This window comes from Hypanus sabinus, chromosome 31, assembly GCF_030144855.1.
Source record: "Hypanus sabinus isolate sHypSab1 chromosome 31, sHypSab1.hap1, whole genome shotgun sequence".
NCBI lineage: Eukaryota > Metazoa > Chordata > Chondrichthyes > Myliobatiformes > Dasyatidae > Hypanus > Hypanus sabinus.
The window spans coordinates 37,810,233-37,832,208 of NC_082736.1; the positions used below are offsets into that span (position 1 = coordinate 37,810,233).

At 45.9% G+C, this 21,976-nt stretch overlaps 1 protein-coding gene across 2 annotated transcripts in view; it reads right to left on the reverse strand.

Annotated features, from left to right (window-relative positions):
* Positions 1 to 21,976, reverse strand: part of scyl1 (SCY1-like, kinase-like 1) — a 137,516-nt gene that overhangs the window by 8,279 nt on the left and 107,261 nt on the right. The window contains exons 14-16 of one of the 2 annotated variants that reach the window (XM_059955446.1): positions 15,890 to 16,014; positions 15,664 to 15,765; positions 8,594 to 8,899 (exon numbers count right to left, since the gene is read on the reverse strand). In XM_059955446.1, the coding sequence (XP_059811429.1) occupies positions 8,594 to 8,899; positions 15,664 to 15,765; positions 15,890 to 16,014 (533 nt within the window). The remainder of the gene's footprint in view (positions 1 to 8,593; positions 8,900 to 15,663; positions 15,766 to 15,889; positions 16,015 to 21,976) is intronic. The other variant, XM_059955448.1, reaches the window with a different exon arrangement.

The window sequence follows — 21,976 nt, forward strand, 5'->3', positions numbered from 1 at the left end:
TACAAGATTATGAGAGGTTTAGATAGGGTGGATAACCAGTACCTGTTTCCCAGGGCACGAATAGCAGAGGGCATATGTACAAAGTTAAGGGAGGGAAGTTTGGAGGAGACATTAGGGGTTCAGGGGTAAGGTTTTTTTTCCCACACAGAGGGTTGTGGATGCCTGGAATGACTTGCCAGTGATGGTGGTGGAGGCTAAAACATAAAAGGGTATTTTAACAACAACACACACAAAATGCTGGTGGAACACAGCAGGCCAGGCAGCATCTACAGGGAGAAGCGCTGTTGACGTTTCGGGCTGAGACCCTTTGTCAGGACTAACTGAAAGGAAAGATAGTAAGAGATTTGTAAGTAGTGGGGGGAGAGGGAAATGCAAAATGATGGAAGAAGACCGGAGGGGGTGGGATGAAGCTAAGAGCTGGAAAGGTGATTGGTGAAAGTGATACAGAGCAGGATAAGGGAAAGGATCATGGGACGGGAGGGCTCAGGAGAAAGAAAGGAGGGGCGGGGAACACCAGAGGGAGATGGAGAACAGGCAAACAACTAAATATGTCAGGGATGGGGTGAGAAGGGGAGGAGGAGCATTAATGGAAGTTAGAGAAGTCAATGTTCATCCTCCAACCTGAGTTTGGATTCATTTTGACAGTAGAGGAGGCCATGGATAGACATATCAGAATGGGAATGGGATGTGGAATTAAAATGTGTGGCCACTGGGAGATCCTGCTTTTTCTGGCGGACCGAGCATAGGTGTTCAGCGAAACGGTCTCCCAGTCTGTGATGGGTCTCACCAATATATAAAAGGCCTCACCGGGAGCACCGGATGCAGTATACCATACCAGCCGACTCACAGGTGAAGTGTCGCCTCATCTGGAAGGACTGTCTGGGGCCCTGAATGGTGGTGAGGGAAGAAGGTAAAGGCAGGTGTAGCACTTGTTCCATTTACAAGGATAAGTGCCAGGAGGAAGATCAGTGGAAAGGGATAGGGGGGACGAGTGGACAAGGGAGTCGCGTAGGGAGCGATCCCTGCGAAAAGCGGGGGGGGGGGGGGGGGGGAATGTGTTTGGTAGTGGGATCCCGTTGGAGGTGGCGGAAGTTACGGAGAATTTTACATTGGACCTGGAGGCTGGTGGGGTGGTAGGAAAGGACAAGGGGAACCCTATCCCGAGTGGGGTGAGGGCAAATGTGTGGGAAATGGGAGAGATGCGTTTGAGAGCAGAGTTGATGGTGGATGAAGGGAAGCCCCTTTATTTAAAAAAGGAAAACACCTCCTTCGTCCTGGAGTGAAAAGCCTCATCCTGAGAGCAGATGTGGCGGAGACGGAGGAATTGTGAGAAGGGGGTAGCATTTTTGCAAGAGACAGGGTGGGAAGAGGAATAGTCCAGGTAGCTGTGAGAGTCTGTAGGCTTATAGTACATAGGCCGTCTCCAGAGATAGAGACAGAAAGATAAGAAAGGGGAGGGAGGTGTCGGAAATGGACCAGGTAAATTTGAGGGCAGGGTGTAAATTGGAGGCAAAGTTAATGAAGTCGACGAGCTCAGCATGCGTGCAAGAGGCAGCACCAATGCAGTCGTCGATGTAGCAAAGGAAGAGAGGGGGTGGATACTCGTATAGACTTGGAACATGGACTGTTCCACAAAGCCAACAAAAAGGCAGGCATAACTGGGACCCATATGGGTGCCCACGGCTACACCCTTGGTTTGGAGGAAGTGGGAGGAGCCAAAGGAGAAATTATTGACAGTAAGAACTAATTCCGCTAGACAGAGGAGAGTGGTGGTAGAGGGAAATTGGTTAGGTCTGGAATCCAAAAAAAAAAGCAAAGAACTTCGAGACCATCTCGGTGGGGGATGGAGGTATATAGGGACTGGACGTCCATGGTGAAAATAAGATGGTGGGGGCCAGGGAACTTATTGAAATCATTGAAAAAATTCAAAGCATGAGCAGTGTCACGAACATAGGTGGGAAGAGATTGAACAAAGGGGGATAAGACAGTGTCAAGGCATGCAGAAATGAGTTCAGTGGGGCAGGAGCAAGCTAAGACAATAGGTCTACCTGGACAGGCAAGTTTGTGGATCTTGGGTAGGAGGTAGCAACAGGAAGTGCAGGGTGTGGGAACTAAGACGTTGGTGGCAGTGGATGGGAGATCCCCAGAGCTGATAAGGTGGATGATGGTATAGGAGACGATGGCCTGGTGCTCCTTAGTGGGGTCATGATCAAGGGGTAAATAAGAAGAGGTATCAGAGAGTTGTCACTGTGCCTTGGCCAGGTAGAGGTCAGTACACCAGACAACAACAGCTCCCCCCTTATCAGCAGGTTTTATAGCGAGGTTGGGATTGGTGTGGAGGGAGCAGAGAGCAAAGCATTCAGAAGGAGTGAGGTTGGAATTGGAACAGGGTGTGGTGATGTCAAGACGGTTGATGTCCCATCAGCAACTACCAATAAAGAGATCCAGAGCAGGCAGAAGACCAGAGCGGGGTGTCCATGAAGAGGAGGAGGATTGAAGACAGGCAAAGGGGTCATCGTTGGGGGTAGGAGAGTCCTTGTCAAAGAAGTAAGCTCGGAGACGGAGCCGGTGGAAGAAGAGTTCAGCGTCATGACGTACGCGGAACTCGCTAAGGTGTGGGCGAAGGGGGACAAAGCTGAGGCCCTTACTGAGGACACAGCGCTCTGCCTTAGAGAGTTGAAGGTCGGAGGGAATGGTAAAGACCTGGCACGGATGAGAGATGGGATCGGTGGGGGAAGGGAGGCTAGTAGTGTCAATGGAGAGGGAAGGGTTGGGGTGAGAGGAAGATGGAGCCTCTGAGGGCCCAGGAGCTGACGATGGGATCTGAGGGAGAGGGGACTGCAGAGTGGTGGTGGGGGAACGGGAGACGTGAGTCACAATCGCAGCACGTGAAGACCCGGCCTGGAGTTCAAGGCTGGAGTCGCAGTCGGTGGTTGCGCAATTACTCTGAAGCTGTCCCTGGTCGTTGGAACCCGCGTTGATGGTGCTGGAGTCCGGGTTTTCAATATGCCCTGGGTTGCTGGGGCAGCCAAGATCGACGGCCGAGGCCAATCCATGGTCGTTGGAACACGCGGTGATGGTGCTGGAGTCCGGGTTTTCAATATGCCCTGGGTTGCTGGGGCAGCTGAGATCAACGGCCGAGGCCAATCCATGGCCATTGGAACACGCAGTGATGGTGCTGGAATCCGGGTTTTCAATATGCCCTGGGTAGCTGGGGCAGCCGAGATCGACGGCCGGGCCCAGGGACGCGATACGAAGTCCATGCTCTGGGGTCTGCAGATGGAAGATCTTGCGATCCTTGCAGGACGTGATGAAGTCAAAGAAGTGGTGATTGCACGCATGGAGGATGAAATAACGGACAGGTCCATTGCAAACGGAGAAAAAGGTGTCCCGGAGGTGTGGAAGGGATTGTGATAGGGACGCCAGGTACCTTCTCATGGTGGAGAGTGTCGCCCTCAGAGCTCGACGGGAGAAACAACGGGAGGCAAATTAAACGTGAGTACCTGGGATCCTCAGAAGGTCCAAATTGAGAAGCTCGAAAACTGATTCTGAAGCCAACTGGAGTCAGTTAGTAGCGGAGACACATTCCAAGGAAGGATATATGGCTGTAATAGCGGGTCTGGGTCAAAATATGAACGAAAAGTTGAAGGGCCAAAGGAATTATAGATGGGGAGCAGCGAGGGAGGGTTTCACTGAACTCCCGTTGAAGAGAAGATTTAAACTTCTTCAGTGCAGGCATCACTGACAGAGGCTTCGCAGTAGAATTTAAAGAGCAAACACGAGGAAATCTGCAGATGCTGGAAATTCAAACAACAACACACACAAAATGCTGGTGGAACACAGCAGGCCAGGCAGCATCTATAGGGAGAAGCGCTGTCGACGTTTCGGGCCGAGACCCTTCGTCAGGACTAATCTAAAGGAAAGATAGTAAGAGCCTCTTGGACAGGCACATGGATGAAAGAAAAATAGAGGGTTATGGGGTAGTGTGAGTTTAGTACTTTTTTTAAAGGGATATATGGGTCAGCTCAACATTGAGGGCCAAAGGGCCTGTACTGTGCTGTGTCTAGGAAGTTTTCATGTTTTATTGTTTTTTGTGGATTTAATTTGGCTTTTTTCCCCCAACATTGCTCAACAAAAAAATATTCTTTTGAGTCAAAATGAAAACAAATTTCTAGAAATTGGTCTAAATTTATTACAATCATTAAACACAAAATAATTGATTGCTTAAGTATTCACTCCATTCTAGTCTGTATTTAGTAGATGCACCTTTGGCAGCAATTACAGCCTTGAGTCTGTGTGGATAGGTCTCTATCAGCTTTGCACATCTGGACACTGCAATTTTTCCCCATTCTAACTTACAGAACTGCTCAAGAATGCATGGGGTTTGTGAATGAACAGTTCTTTTCAAGTTCAGCCACAAATTCTCAGTTGGATTAACTTTGGTGTTTTAAGCCATTCCTGTTTAGCTTTGGTTTTATGCTTGGGGTCATTGTCTTCCTGGAAAACAAAACCTCCTCCCAAGTTGCAGGTCTCCTGCAGACGGTATCAGGTTTTCCTCCAGGATTTCCCTGTATTTTGCTCCATTCACTCTACCCTCTACCTTCACAAGCCTTCCAGGGCCTGCTGCAGTGAAGCATTCCCCCAGCATGATGCAGTCACCACCGTGCTTCACGGTAGGGATGGTGTGTTTTAGGTGATGTGCAGTGTTTAGCTTACACCAAGCAGAGTGTTTAGTCTAATGGCCAAAAAGCTCAATTTTGGTTTCATCAGACCATAGAACCTTCTTCCAGCTGACTTTGGAGTCTCCCACATGCCTTCTGGTAAACTCCAGCTGGGACTTCATTGAGTCTTTTTCAACAGGGGCTTTCTCTTTGTCATTCTCCATAAAACTGTTGTTTGCACAGTCTCAGCCACTGAAGCTTACAACTCCTCCAGAGCTGTCAAAGGTCTCTTGGTGGCCTCCCTCACTAGTCCCCTTCTTGCACAGTCGCTCAGTTTTTGAGGACAGCCTGGTCTAGGCAGATTTACTGCTCTGCCATATTCTTTTCATTTCTTGGTGATTGACTTAACCGTACTCCAAGGGATATTCAGTGACTTGGAATTTTTCTTTTATCCATCTCCTGACTTGTGCTTTTCAATAACCTTTTCGTGGAGTTGCATATATTGTTCTTTGGTCTTAATGCTGTAGTTTTTGCCAGGAGTTGGACTTTCCAGATATTGGTGTATTTTTACTACAATCAATTGACTGAAGCTCCATTTAACTAAGTATTTGACTGCTAAAGCTAATTGGCTGCACCAGTGATGATTTGGTGTGTCATATTAAAGGGGGTGAATACTTATGCAATCAATTATATTGTGGTTTATATTTGTAATTATTTTAGATCACTTTGTAGAGATCTGTTTTCACTTTGATACAAAATAGTCTTTTTCTGTTGATCAGTGTCAAAAAAGCCAAATTAAATCCACTGGGATTCAATGCTGTAAAACAATAAAACATGAGCACGTCCGGGGGGGGTGGGGGTGAATACTTTTTATAGGCACTGTATATCTGTTGCTGTTTGAAGATGTCCTGGATACTATGGAGGCTAGTACCCATGATGGAACTGACTAAATTTACAACTTTCTGCACTGGCTCCTCCACACCAGACAGTGACTGAACCAGTCAGTACACCTGATTCCTATCCCCATTTCTGTTACTGTATGTCGGCCCATAGCCATCCTCAGAGTGCAGGAGCAGCATCTTATATTTGTCTCGGTAGCCTCCAACTGATGGCATAAACATCCCTCCTTTTGGTTAAAAAAAAGTTGCATTTCCCTTCCCTCTTCCACTGTTCCCCACTCAGGCCTTTTACCTCTTTTCAGCTGACTTCACATGACTTCTATGATTAGGATGGACAAGATAGACAAAAGCCTATCACCTCTGCTGCCCCTCTGCCTTCCCTTTCTCCTAAAGTCCACTCTCCTCTGTAATCATATTCCTTCCACTCCAGCCCTTGACCGTTCCTCCCCACCTGGCTTCACCAATCATCTTCTAGCTGGCCTCCATCCCCTCGTCCCCTCCGTTTTATTTTGGCGTCTTCCCCATTCCTTTCCAGTCCTGTTGCCTGATGAAGGGTCTAGGCCCAAAACGTCAATGGTTTATTCCTCTCCATAACTGCTTCCTGACCTGTAGCATTTTGTACGTATTGCTCTGTAGAAATCCAGCTCGCACTCCTTTCAGCTAATTCTCCATTCTCTTCTCCCACCACCATCACTCTGACCATTTGTCTGTGTCCAGTTCTCTATACTATGGAGGATGCCGCCTTTTAGAGGCATCATCCTTTGAAGATGCCCTGGATACTACGTGTCCATGATGGAGCTGATCCAGTTTACAACTTTCTACGGCTTATTTCGATACTGTACAGTAGCCCTGCCCCCGGCCTCCCATATTAGACACTGAGTAGCAGTTAGAACGCTCTCTATTGTACATCTATAGAAATTTGAGAGTGACTTTGCTGACACACCAGATCTCCTCAAACTTCTAATATCTGCATCGATATGTTGGGCCCATCTCTGCTCTGAAGGGACAACCTTTTATTCTATGGCTGTCCTCTCTGGTCCTAAACTCCTCTACTATAGGAAACATCCTCTCCATGTCCACTCTATCTAGGCCAGAGGTCGGCAACCTGCGGCTCCAGAGCCACATGCAGCTCTTTGATCTCTGTGATGTGGCTCCCCGTGGTTTGTTAGCTTTTGAAATGTAATTCGAAATTTGAAGATTATGGTGATCTTGTAGAATCTGAAAACTTTGCGGAGACACCGTTTCCTGGCACATCCGAACCGACTCACAATTAGCCACCGTTCCGGCTAAGGGAGATAGCCTATGGGGGTTTGTGAGTACGTGTCTTTTGGAGCATCCGCGCCCGCGGGGACGGGTTGAGGGAGGCTTTAAAGCAAGGCTGTTTAGTTCGAATAAAGTTACCTTTGACTGCAGTCTTTATTTTAGCGCTGCGTGTAGCACACCGCTACAACGTGTTTTTTTATCGCTATTAATATACACCACAACTGCCAATGCCTGACACCCGCCAGTGCGCGCATTCTTTTAATTCTTCGATCCAAGGTAGGCTACCTACGGAGTAACCTTCAACCCAACGTCTTTTTTTCGGAGTTCAAAATGTTTTTGTTGCATGCAGAAATGTAATTTTGTTTTCTCTGCAGGAGTTCATCAATTTCATAAATGCAACACATTATAGTTTGTTTATACATAGCATAAAGGCAAAAAAAACCCGTTGTATGCAGTGTTATTTCATTTTGTGGCTCCCAGTGTTTTCTTTTCTGTGGGAAATGGGTCCATATTGGCTCTTTCAATGGTAAACGTTGCCGACCCCTGATCTAGGCCTTACAATATTCAATAGGTTTCAATGAGATTCCCCCCTCATTCTTCTAAACTTCAGTGATTACAGGCCCAGGGCCATCAAATGCTCCTCATATGTTAACCCTTTCATTGCCAGGTTAATTTTTGTGAACTTCCCCTTGACCCATTCCATGCCAACACATCTTCTCTTGGAGACTAGGAAATAAAAGCCAGGAAGTAAAGCTGAGGCTGTACTTGGAGTATTGTGAGCAGTTTTGTGTCCAATATTTAATTGAAATCCTTCTTACTGGGTTATTTGGTGGGGTAATTTGGACTATTATGTGCAATGCTACTCACCTACCTAGAAGAAAAGTATCAATAAAGATTGAAAGAGTTAAGAGAAAATTTACAAGGAGCTTGAGGACCTGAGTTATAGGGAAAGGTTGAATAGGTTAGGACTTTACTCACCGCAGTGTAGAAGAATGAGGGGAGATTTGATAGAGCTATTTAAAATTATGAGGGGTATAGACAAGGTAAACACAAGCAGGCTTTTTCCACTGAGGTTGGATGGATTACAACCAGAGATCATCAGTTAAAGGTGAAAGTTGAAAAGTTTAAGGGGAACATGAGGGAGAACTTCTTCACTCAGAGGGTGGTGAGTGTGTGGAATGAGCTTCCGGTGGAAGTGGTGGATGTGGGTTTGATTTCAATGTTTAAGAGAAGTTTGGATAGGTACATGGATGGGAGGAGTATGGAGGGCTATGGTCTGGCTGCAGGTCGATGGGACAAGGCAGAATAACAGCAAGGACCTCTTTCTGTGCTGTAGACTTCCATGACTCTATGACTAGGATGGACAATATGGACGAAGGTCTTTTCCTGTGACCTCATTTTTAGATTGTAAAGTCTACACTTCCCTACTTTACAGGATGTGCTGGTGACAGCCCACAAGTGTCACACTTCCACTGCCACCATAGCGTTACTAACCCTAACCTGTATGCTTTTGGAATGCGAGAGGAAACCAGAGCACCAGGAGGAAACCCGCATGGTCACAGCAGAAATATACAAACTCCATACTTAAGACTGCAGCAGGAATTGAACCCCTCTCGTTGGCACTGTAAAGTGTTATGCAACCATGCCACCTGCCAAAATGTGCTCAGGACAGGAGGCAAATTGGCAGTGGGTTTAAAGGGGAAATTTGATGAGGGAGGGTAAGAGGGGGAGGATGGCAAGAGGAAGATCAAGATTACACATTTCATTCACCTGACCAGCAGCAGTTGCTTGAGTGATGGTGGTGAAGTCGTCCTGCCTTCTCCCACTGCCTGTTCCATCCCAGTTATACTCACTGGCCAGCCGGGTATCCCGCCAACTCGAGGAGGAACCTTTGGCCTTCTGGCCAGTACCCGCTGCCATGTCGTTGCCCCACTCGGTGGTCCAGCTGTCTTCTCCAGAGCCCTGTCCATGTGGTACTGCGGCCGTGGACGTCCAGCCCCCATTCACATTCCAGTCTGCTGCGTCCCACTCAGAGGTAGCAGGATTCGTCGCTCTGGCCCCAGATGCGGCGGCACTCTGCAAATGGTAACCCAAGAGTAACCAACTTGTCTCCAACTTGGCCGCAAGTGTAACTCACTGAGAGGAGAGATTTCCATTTCTAACACACACTTTACTCAACTCTACTCTCCCCAACACTGAACTACGCAGTCACTTTGAAGGAATCTTCATCTCGTTCTTGATATTTCTTTTTTAATCATTTCTCAACATTATTTTGTGTTTTTTCCATATTTGTGCATTTGGTTGTCTTTTGCACACTGGTTATTTGCCCGTCCTGTTGTGTGTGTTTTGTTTCACTGATTTTATTGTGTTTCTTTGTATTTACTGCAAATGCCTGCAAGAAAATTAACCTTGGGGTTGTATATGGTGACATCTTTTGGAAAAGGACAGCGAGGCTTGAGAGGAAGTGCGGCGGCGGCCATTTTCAGATTGTCCAATTGCTTCTCAGATCGGAGTTCTGAGAGGTGGGACTGCGCAGGCGCGTGAAGGAGGCCCGGGAAGGAGGGAAGATATATAAAGAACGCCGCCTTAAGAAACGGGCAGCTTCGTTTGTGGGCAGCGGAGTGAGCCGGGCGCAGAGTGTAGGGCTTGGGCTCAGAGGGCTTAGGCGGAAGAGGGCACAGTAGGCTTATCTTTAGTTCTTGTATTTTCAGTTATTTGGGAGGTATGAGTGTGAGGGCAGCTTGTTGTTCTCGGTGTCGGATGTGGGAGATCCTGGAGTCTCCGAGCCTCCCGGACGTCCACATCTGCGCCAGGTGCGCCGAACTGCAGCTCCTGAGGGACCAAGTTAGGGAACTGGAGCTGCAGCTCGATGACCTTCGCCTGGTCAGGGAGAGTGAGGAGGTGATAGAGAGGAGTTACAGGCAGGTGGTCACTCCGGGACCACGGGAGGCAGATAGGTGGGTTACAGTCAGGAAGGGGAAGAGGTAGGTACTAGAGAGTACCCCAGTGGCTGTACCCCTTGACAATAAGTACTCGTTTGAGTACTGTTGGGGGGGGACAGCCTACCTGGTGGGAGTGACAGTAGCCGAGCCTCCGGCACTGAGGACGGCCTTGTAGCTCAGAAGGGTAGGGTTAGAAGAAAGAGGTCGATAGTTATAGGGGACTCAATAGTCAGGGGCTCAGACAGGCGTTTCTGTGGAGGTGACCGGGAGTCCCGGATGGTAATTTGCCTCCCTGGTGCCAGGGTTTGGGACGTTTCTGATCGCGTCCAAGATATCCTGAAGTGGGAGGGTGAAGAGCCAGAGGTCGTGGTACATGTAGGTACCAATGACATAGGAAGGAAAGGGGAAGAGGTCCTGAAATGAGAGTTAGGAAGGCAGTTAAGAAGAAGGACCGCAAAGGTAGTAATCTCGGGATTACTGCCTGTGCCACGCGACAGTGAGAGTAGGAATAGAATTAGGTGGAGGATGAATGCGTGGCTGTGGGATTGGAGCAGGGAGCAGGGATTCAAGTTTCTGGATCATTGGGACCTCTTCTGGGGCAGGAGTGACCTGTTCAAGAAGGACGGGTTACACTTGAATCGTGGGGGGACCAATATCCTAGCGGGGAGGTTTGCTAGGGCTACAGGGCGGACTTTAAACTAGTAAAATGGGTGGGCGGGAGACTATTTGAGGAGGCTATGGGAGAGGAGGTTAGTTCACCAGTGGAGCAAGTAAATAGGCAGTGTGTGAGGGAGGAAAGGCAGGTGATGGAGAAGGGATGCGCTCAGCCCGAAGATGTAGGGGAGAAGAAAGAAAAGGATAATAAATTTGAATGCATTCTTAGGGATGAAAAGAGAGGAGGAGGTGGAGAGTATCTTAAATGTATCTATTTTAATGCTAGGAGCATTGTAAGAAAGGTGGATGAGCTTAAAGCGTGGATTGATACCTGGAATTATGATGTTGTAGCTATTAGTGAAACATGGTTGCAGAAAGGGTGTGATTGGCAACTAAATATTCCTAGATTTAGTTGCTTCAGGTGTGATAGAGTAGGAGAGGCCAGAGGAGGAGGTGTTGCATTGCTTGTCCAAGAAAATCTTATGACGGTGCTTTGGAAGGATAGATTAGAGAGCTCCTCTGGGGAGGTTATTTGGGTGGAATTGAGGAATGGGAAAGGTGTAGTAACACTGTTAGGAGTGTATTATAGGCCACCTAATGGGGAGCGTGAGTTGGAAGAGCAAATGCATAAGGAGAGAGCAGATATTTGTAGTAAACACAAGGTGGTGATTGTGGGAGATTTTAATTTTCCACACGTAGACTGGGAAGCTCATTCTGTAAAAGGGCTGGATGGTTTAGAATTTGTGAAATGTGTGCAGGATAGTTTTTTGCAACAATACATAGAAGTACCGACTAGAGATGGGGCAGTGTTGGATCTCCTGTTAGGGAATGCGATAGGTCAGCTGACAGATGTATGTGCTGGGGAGCACTTCGGGTCCAGTGATCACAATAGCATTAGCTTCAATATAATTATGGAGAAGGACAGGACTGGACCTAGAGTTGAGATTTTTGATTGGAGAAAGGCTAACTTTGAGGGGATGCGAAAGGATTTAGAGAGAGTGGATTGGGTCAAGTTGTTTTATGGGAAGGATGTAATAGAGAAATGGAGGTCATTTAAGGGTGAAATTATGAGGGTACAGAATCTTTATGTTCCTGTTAGGTTGAAAGGAAAGGTTAAAGGTTTGAGAGCACCATGGTTTTCAAGGGATATTAGAAATTTGGTTCAAAAAAAGAGGGATGTCTACAATAGATATAGGCAGCATGGAGTAAAGGAATTGCTCGAGGAATATAAAGAATGTAAAAGGAATCTTAAGAAAGAGATTAGAAAAGCTAAAAGAAGATACGAGGTTGGTTTGGCAAATAAGGTGAAAGTAAATCCGAAAGGTTTCTACAGTTATATTAAAAGCAAGAGGATAGTGAGGAATAAAATTGGCCCCTTAGAGAATCAGGGTGGTCAGCTATGTGTGGAACCGAAGGAGATGGGAGAGATTTTGAATGATTTCTTCTCTTCGGTATTCACTAAGGAGAAGGATATTGAATTGTGTAAGGTGTGGGAAACAAGTAAGGAAGTTATGGAACCTATGACAATTAAAGAGGTGGAGGTACTGGCGCTTTTAAGAAATTTAAAAGTGGATAAATCTCTGGGTCCTGACAGGATATTCCCCAGGACCTTGAAGGAAGTTTGTGTAGAAATAGCAGGAGCTCTGACGGAGATCTTTAATATGTCATTAGAAACGGGGATTGTGCCGGAGGATTAGCGTATTGCTCATGTGGTTCCATTGTTTAAAAAGGGTTCTAGAAGGAAGCCTAGCAATTATAGACCTATCAGTTTGACATCAGTGGTGGGTAAATTAATGGAAAGTATTCTTAGAGATAGTATTTATAATTATCTGGATAGACGGGATCTGATTAGAAGTAGCCAGCATGGATTTGTGCGTGGAAGGTCATGTTTGACAAACCTTATTGAATTTTTTGAAGAAGTTACTAGGAATGTTGATGAGGGTAAGGCAGTGGATGTAGTCTATATGGACTTCAGCAAAGCCTTTGACAAAGTTCCACATGTAAGGTTAGTTAAGAAGGTTCAGTCGTTAGGTATTAATGCTGGAGTAATAAAATGTATTCAACAGTGGCTAGATGGGAGATGCCAGAGAGTAGTGGTGGATAATTGTTTATCGGGATGGAGGCCGGTGACTAGCGGGGTGCCTCAGGGATCTGTTTTGGGCCCAATGTTGTTTGTAATATACATAAATGATCTGGATGATGGGGTGGTAAATTGGATTAGTAAGTATGCCGATGATACTAAGGTAGGAGGTGTTGTGGATAATGAGGTGGATTTTCAAAGCTTGCAGGGAGATTTATGCCGGTTAGAAGAATGGGCTGAACGTTGGCAGATGGAGTTTAATGCTGAGAAGTGTGAGGTTCTACATTTTGGCAGGAATAATCCAAATAGAACATACAGAGTAAATGGTAGGGCATTGAGGAATGCAGAGGAACAGAGAGATCTAGGAATAACTGTGCATAGTTCCCTGAAAGTGGAGTCTCATGTAGATAGGGTGGTGAAGAGGGCTCTTGGAACGCTGGCCTTTATAAATCAAAGCATTGAGTACAGAAGTTGGGATGTAATGCTAAAGTTGTACAAGGCATTGGTAAGGCCAAATTTGGAATATTGTGTGCAGTTCTGGTCACCGAATTATATGAAAGATATCAATAAATTAGAGAGAGTGCAGAGACGATTTACTAGGATGTTACCTGGGTTTCAGCAATTAAGTTACAGAGAAAGGTTGAACAAGTGAGGTCTCTATTCATTGGAGCGTAGAAGGTTGAGGGGGGATTTGATCGAGGTATTTAAAATTTTGAGACTGATAGATAGAGTTGACGTGAACAGGCTGTTTCCATTGAGAGTAGGGGAGATTCAAACTAGAGGACATGATTTGAGAGTTAGGGGGCAGAAGTTTAAGGGAAACACGAGGGGGTATTTCTTTACTCAAAGAGTGATAGCTGTGTGGAATGAGCTTCCTGTAGAAGTAGTAGAGGCCAGTTCAGTTGTGTCATTTAAGGTAAAATTGGATAGGTATATGGACAGGAAAGGAGTGGAGGGTTATGGGCTGAGTGCGGGTAGGTGGGACTAGGTGAAATTAAGGGTTCGGCACGGACTAGGAGGGCCAAGATGGCCTGTTTCCATGCTGTGATTGTTATATGGTTATATGGTTATATATGTACCTTGATAATAAATTTACTTTAAACAGCAGGGTACAGTTGCTGGTGATTAGAAATGATACTTCTTCTGGAAATATATCCGTAACCCTGAAGTCTTTCAGAATTTATAACTTTTGTAATTTCTAATGTGACAAAATGGAACCTGTATAATCCCAGAGTGCTTTGCTGATGTAGCTGGATCAGAAACTTGCAAGAGTATGTAATTTAGAGCAGGGAGTGTTTTGACATTACATGACAAAAAAAAACAGGGCACAGCTGTGTGCATGAAGAGGTGACACAGGATTGGAAGATGTAGAATCGTTGTGGGTCAAGTTAAGCAACCGTAAGAGTAAAAAGGCCCTGATGGGAGTTGCATAGAGGCCTCTGAACAGTAGCCAGGACGTGGGACACAAATTACAGTGGGAGATAGAAAAAGCATACGAAAAGGCCTCTGCTATGATGGTCATGGGGGTGTTCAATATGCAGGTAGAGAGGGGATAATCAGTTTGGTGCCGATCTTGGATCGAATAGAATTTGAAGAATACCCACAGTTGTGTGATTAACCGGATTTGAAGGCTTGAGCAGTATCTTAGGAAGCTGAAATGTCTGAAGGTAGGTAAAACACCTGGACCAGGCGTCTTACCTACCTTGAGTTGACACCTGGAACTGTGCAACTGAGGGTTTTGGAAGTGGTAACTAATGAGACTGTGGGGGCAATAGTAATGATCTTTCAAGAAGCAATTGTTAAGGATGAAGTTTTGGGGTACTTAGAGGCACATGATAAGTCATAGTCAGCATGGTTTCCTTAAGGGAAAATCTTGCCTGACTTATTTGTAAAACTCTGAAGAAATGACAAGCAGGATAGACAAAGGAGAACCAGTACATCTCGTGTACTTGGACAAGCTTTTGACAAGGCTTTTGACAAGGTGCTACAAATGAGGCTGCTTGACAAGAAGGTGTTAATAAGAAAGACTACTAGCAGGTAAGGCCTCATTTGCAGTACTGTGAACAGTTTCGGTCCCCTTATCTCAGAAAGGATGTGCTGACATTGGAGTGGGTTCAAAGGACGTTCATGAAAATGATTCTGGGATTGAAAGGCTTATCGTATGAAGACCATTTGATGGCTCTGGGTCTGTAGTCGATGAAATTTAGAAGAATGAAGGATGATCCTATCAAATGTTGAAAGGCCTAGATACAGTGAAAGTGGAAGAAATGCTTCTTATAGTGGGAGGAGGTAGAAGACCAGAGGGCACAGCTTACAATAGAGGGGTGTCATTTAGAATGGAGATGAGCAGGAACTTTTTTAGAGTGGTGAATCTGTGAAATTTATTACTACAAGTGGTTTTGAAGGTCAAGACATCTGAGTGTTAGGGTTCTTGATTAGTCAGGGTGTGAAAGGTTACAGGGATAAGGTGGAAGAATGGGGCTGAGAGGGAAACGGATCAGCCAGGTAGAAATTGTGGAGCAGACGTGATGGATCGACTGGCCTAATTCTGCTCCTCTGCTTTATGGTCTAATGGGTTAGTGGGTAAATTGTCCTCTGATGAGGCTAGGGTTAAATAGGTGGGTTTCTGGGTGTGGCTCAGAGGGCCAGAAGGAACTGTTCTGCACCATACCTGTAGACAAAATAATGACCCAAGTCTTGTTTTCCTTGGATATGAGGGATAGCCTGATAGAGGTGTGTCAAATTATTAGGGGAGAGTTAGAGTATACAGTAAGAATCTTCCCTCATCACTTTATAAACTGCATAGATTGAGTGGACAGCCAAAGTCTTTTTTCCCAGGGCGGAAATGGCTAATACACGAGGGTGCTTTTTACACAGAGAATGCTGGGTGCCCAGTACAGGCAGGTACATTTAAGGGAATTATGGAGGGCTATGTGGGAGGGAAGGTTTAGTTTGATTTTGTGGTTAAATATTCGGCACAAGATTGTGGGCCGAATGGCCTGCACTGTGCTGTTCTCCGTTCTATAACACAAGAGGGCTTAACTTTAGTGAGAGGGAGGAAATTTGTCTGAACGAATTGGGGAGTATTATGGACGGAAATGCAGGGAGGGAGGAGTCTGCTTGCTGCCTGTGTTCCCTCCCCACCGAGCTCCCTGTGCACCCACCGTGCCCACGGCAGCCTTGGTTCTGCTGCTCTGACCCAGTGACCACTCAGAAGCACCGGCCCAGTCTCCCTTCTCGTCAGGCGCCTTGGACTTCCCCGGCTCCTGCGGTGAACCAGAATGGGAGGATGTAAGGGGAAAATGAGGTGAATCTGCTGCCCCTCTCCCTCACCTGACTGGGAATAAAACCTCAGCCCCACCCTCCAGAAGCTGACGTAGGGAGACCCACCTCCAGGCTGCCCCAGTCTTCGTCATCCCACCTCTCCTCCTCTTCCACCTTCGCCGCCTCCTTGTCATCTGCCTCCTTGCTGGGAGCCAGTGCAACTGGAGCGCCTGGGGATTTGGATTCACCTCCTGACAAAACAAAAAGCAGACACATCACAGGGGGAGGATACAGACCCTCGCATGCAGAGCTGAAGCAGGCCATTCAGCCCCTCTGCCTGGTGCCCCTGTTACCGGCCCACACCATCCCCACCAATCCCACACCTCCCTGTGGGAGTGAGCCTGCAGTCCGCTCTGGGAGATCTCAGGAGGCTGGGGTTGGGGGGGGGGGGTTACTGTTGACACCTTAGATCAGGGCTGAGAGTGGAGAGGGGAGATAGCTGGGAGAGATATGGAGAGAGGTGCCAGGTGTGGACTGGTGGACCAAGGAGGGGTGAAGGACGAGAGTCAGGTGGAGCCAGGCAGGGGAGGGCAATTGATGTGTATCTGAAGATCAGATTCTCACAGGAGGGTTTGAGTTACAAGAAGCTGGACAGACTGGGACTGTTTCCCGGAATGAAGCAGACTGACGGGTGACCTTATAGAAGGTTATAATCTCCTGAGGGTGTTGATAAAACGGGCAGCCACACTTTTTTATCTTAGGAAGGAGAGTCTAAATGAAGAGGGCACAGCTTTAAAGGAAGAGGGGAAAATTGAAAAGGGATCTGAGTGCAGAGGGTGGTTCATATATGGAACAAACTGCAGGAGAATGTGTTTGTTCTCTTTTGTTTATTTTTTTTGTGTGGGAGGAGGGATTTGAGGGTCGATGTGCCTGATTTGTTTTGCTGGGTTTTTGTGTGGGAGGAGGGATTTGAGGGTCGATGTGCCTGATTTGTTTTGCTGGGTTTTGTGTGGGAGGAGGGATTTGGGGGTCGATGTGCCTGATTTGTTTTGCTGGTTTTTGTGTTGGAGGAGATATTTGGGGGTCGATGTGCCTGATTTGTTTTGCTGGGTTTTTGTGTGGAAGGAGGGATTTGAGGGTCGATGTGCCTGATTTGTTTTGCTGGGTTTTGTGTGGGAGGAGGGATTTGAGGGTCGACGTGCCTGATTTGTTTTGCTGGGTTTTGTGTGGGAGGAGGGATTTGAGGGTCTACGTGCCTGATTTGTTTTGCTGGGTTTTGTGTGGGAGGAGGGATTTGGGGGTTGATGTGCCTGATTTGTTTTGCTGGGTTTTGTGTGGGAGGAGGGATTTGAGGGTCGATGTGCCTGATTTGTTTTGCTGGGTTTTGTGTGGGAGGAGGGATTTGAGGGTCGATGTGCCTGATTTGTTTTGCTGGGTTTTCTGTGGGAGGAGGGATTTGAGGGTTGATGATCGCGATTTCTTTTCATTCATGGTTTCATGGCTACCCAGAGAAGAAGAATTTCAAGTTTTGATAAAAATGAACATTTGGTTGAGGCAGGTACATGAACAACATTTAAAAGTCACTTAGGTTCGTGGATCGGATCAGTTGGGACAAGTGGGGTGAGGTTGGATGGGCATCTTGGTTGGCACAGACTGGTTGTGTTGAAGGTCGTGTTTTGGTGCTGTGTCACACTGTGACCCAGTGGGTTAAAGAACTGGAGCTGCAACTCGACCTTCAGCTCATAAGGAAAACTGAGGAGATGATAGATAGGAGCTACAGGGAGATAGTTGGTTCTTTAAGGCTGTTATAAGCTGCGGGTGGTAATGGGGATAAGATCTCAATGTGCACCTCCGATAGCTCCTGGCCTTCATGTGTGGCTTAGCTACTAAACCCGCTGGAACCGTTTCTACTGGCAGGTGAAGGGGCAAAGGAGGGTTACTGGTGCCTTAAAACACGTTGCTTTGGGCAGATGGGGCTCATTAGCTGCGAATGGCAGCTCATCTCGGAGAAGGGAAACAGATCTCAAACCTCTGCTGCCTTGCAGCAACACCCACTCACGGGGAAGGCTTTGGGATTAAACCCCAAGGGGAAAATCTGGAGATGGGAGTCGCCAAGGCAGTCCTACATCAAGTTCCGTGCTGACTGGGAAACAGCCTATTCACGTCAACTCTATCTATCAGTCTCAAAATTTTAAATACCTCGATCAAATCCCCCCTCAACCTTCTATGCTCCAATGAATAGAGACCTAACTTGTTCAACCTTTCTCTGTAACTTAAGTGCTGAAACCCAGGTAACATCTTAGTAAATCATCTCTGCACTCTAATTTATTGATATCTTTCCTATAATTCGGTGACCAGAACTGTACACAATATTCCAAATTTATACAATTTATACAATTTTAACATTACATCCCAACTTCTGTACTCAATGCTTGCAATGATTTATAAAGGCCAGCATTCCAAAAGCCTTCTTCACCACCCTATCTACATGAGACTCCACCTTCAGGGAACTATGCACTGTTATTCATATACTCTGTTCCTCTGCATTCTCAATGCCCTACCATTTACCCTGTATGTTCTATTTGGATTATTCCTGCCAAAATGTAGAACCTCACACTTCTCAGCATTAAACTCCATCTGCCAACATTCAGCCCATTCTTCTAACCAGCATAAATCTCCCTGCAAGCTTTGAAAACGCACCTCATTATTCCTAACACCTCCTACCTTAGAATCATCGGCATACTTACTAATCCAATTTACCACCCCATCATCCAGTTCATTTATGTATATTACAAACAAAATTGGGCCCAAAACAGATCCCTGAGGCACCCCGCTAGTCACCGGCCTCCATCCCGATAAACAATTATCCACCACTACTCTCTGGCATCTCCCATCTAGCCACTGTTGAGTACATTTTATTACTCCAGCATTAATAACTAACGACTGAACCTTCTTATCTAACCTTCCATGTGGAACTTTCTCAAAGGCTTTGCTGAAGTCCATATAGACTACATCCATCGCCTTACCCTCATCAACATTCCTCGTAACTTCTTCAAAAAATTCAATAAGGTTTGTCAAACATGACCTTCCACGCACAAATCCATGCTGGCTACTCCTAATCAGATCCTGTCTATCCAGATAATTATTAATACTATCTCTTAAGAATACTTTCCATTAATTTACCCACCACTGATGTCAAACTGACAGGTCTATAATTGCTAGGCTTACTTCTAGAACCCTTTTTAAACAATGGAACCACATGAGCAATACGCCAATCCTCCGGCATAACCCTCGTTTCTAATGACATCTTAAAGATCTCCGTCAGAGCTCCTGCTATTTCTACACAAACTTCCCTCAAGGTCCTGGGGAATATCCTGTCAGGACCCGGAGATTTATCCACTTTTAAATTTCTTAAAAGCACCAGTACTTCCACCTCTTTAATTGTCATAGGTTCCATAACTTCCTTACTTGTTTCCCACACCTTACACAATTCAATATCCTTCTCCTTAGTGAATACCGAAGAGAAGAAATCGTTCAAAATCTCTCCCATCTCCCTCGGCTCCACACATAGCTGACCACTCTGATTCTCTAAGGGGCCAATTTTATCCCTTACTATCCTCTTGCTTTTAATATAACTGTAGAAACCTTTCAGATTTACTTTCACCTTATTTGCCAAACCAACCTCATATCTTCTTTTAGCTTTTCTAATCTCTTTCTTAAGATTCCTTTTACATTCTTTATACTCCTCGAGCAATTCCTTTACTCCATGCTGCCTATATCTATTGTAGACATCCCTCTTTTTCCGAACCAAATTTCTAATATCCCTTGAAAACCATGGTGCTCTCAAACCTTTAACCTTTCCTTTCAACCTAACAGGAACATAAAGATTCTGTACCCTCATAATTTCACCCTTAAATGACCTCCATTTCTCTATTACATCCTTCCCATAAAACAACTTGACCCAATCCACTCTCTCTAAATCCCTTCGCATCTCCTCAAAGTTAGCCTTTCTCCAATCAAAATTCTCAAATCTAGGTCCTATCCTGTCCTTCTCCATAATTATATTGAAGCTAATGCTATTGTGATCACTGGACCCAAAGTGCTCCCCAACACATACATCTGTCAGCTGACCTATCGCATTCCCTAACAGGAGATCCAAAAATGCCCCATCTCTAGTCGGTACTTCTATGTATTGTTGCAAAAAACTATCCTGCACACATTTCACAAACTCTAACCCATCCAGCCCTTTTACAGAATGAGCTTTCCAGTCTACGTGTGGAAAATTAAAATCTCCCACAATCACCACCTTGTGTTTACTACAAATATCTGCTATCTCCTTACGCATTTGCTCTTCCAACTCACGCTCCCCATTATGTGGCCTATAATACACTCCTAACAGTGTTACTACACCTTTCCCATTCCTCAATTCCAGCCAAATAGCCTCCCTAGAGCAGCTCTCTAATCTATCCTTCCAAAGCACCGCCATAAGATTTTCTTGGACAAGCAATGCAACACCTCCTCCTCTGGCCCCTCCTACTCTATCATACCTGAAGCAACTAAATCTAGGAATATTTAGTTGCCAATTACACCCTTTCTGCAACCATGTTTCACTAATAGCTACAACATCATAATTCCAGGTATCAATCCACGCTTTAAGCTCATCCACCTTTCTTACAATGCTCCTAGCATTAAAATAGATACATTTAAGATACTCTCCACCTCCTCCTCTCTTTTCATCCCTAAGAATGCATTCAAATTTATTATCCTTTTCTTTCTTCTCCCCTACATCTTCGGGCTGAGCGCATCCCTTCTCCATCACCTGCCTTTCCTCCCTCACACACTGTCTATTTACTTGCTCTACTGGTGAACTAACCTCCTCTCCCATAGCTTCCTCAAATTGATTCCTGCCCCCCCATCTTACTAATTTAAAGTCTGCCCTGTAGCCCTAGCAAACCTCCCCGCTAGGATATTGGTCCCCCCAGGATTCAAGTGTAACCCGTCCTTCTTGAACAGGTCACGCCTGCCCCAGAAGAGGTCCCAATGATCCAGAAACTTGAATCCCTGCCCCCTGCTCCAATCCCACAGCCACGAATTCACTGTAGTGGTTGTTAGAGGAGTATACAGGAGAGTCTGCGAGACCCAGATAGTATGTTGCCTCCTAAGTGCTAGGGTCAGGGAGGTCTCGAATTGTGTCCATGACATTCTAAAGGGCGAGGGTAAGCAGCCAGATGTCTTGGTACATAGTGGTACCAACGATACAGGAAGGAAAAGATGGGAGGTCCTACAGAGAGAATTTAGAGAGCTAGGTAGAAAGTTGAAAAACAGGACCTCCGGGTTAACGATCTCTAGATCGTTGGTGTCGCGCACTAGTGAGGGTAAGAATAGAATGATTTGGCAGCTGAATGTGTAGCTGAGGGACTGGTGCAGGGGACAGGGTTTCATGTTTGTGGACCATTGGGATCTCTTCTGCAAAAGAGATGACCTGTACAAACGGGACCAGAACCCAAGGGGGATAATATCCCTGTGTGCGGGTTTGCTAGGGAATTTAAAGAAATATCAGGGGAATAGGAACAGGAGTGATAGGGATGTTGGTTTGCAAGCAGAGGTAGTGTATAGTGAGACTGTCAGGAAGGACAGGCAGATGACAGGGCAAAATTGCTGTCAGTGGGATGAGTTGGAGTGTAATGTGGGGGCAAAATTGGAAAGGGTGTTAAGTGCAGGACTGGAGGTGCTATATTTAAACGCACACAGTATAAGGAATAAGGTAGTTGAAGTTGTAGTGCAGTTAGAAATTGGGAGGTATGATGTTGTGGGCATCATTGAGTCTTGGCTCAAAGAAGATTACAGTTAGGATACACAATCAAACGGACAGGCTGGTAGGCAGAGGAGGAGGAGCGGCTCTGCTGGTAAAAAATGAAATCAAATCTTTAAAAGGAGGATTGGAAGAGGTAAAACTGTTGTGGATATATTTAAAGAATCACAAGGATAAAAAAGACCCTGATGGGAGTTATATACAATCCTTCAAACAGTAGGCAGGATATGGTCTAGAAATTACAGCGGGAAATAGAAAAAGCATGTCAAAAGGGTAATGTTACATTAGTTATGGGGGATTTCAATATGCAGAGAGGTTGGGAAACCAAGTAGACACTGGATCCCAAGGGAGAATTTGTGGAATGTCTCTGAGATGGCTTTTTGGAATAGCTTATGGTTGAG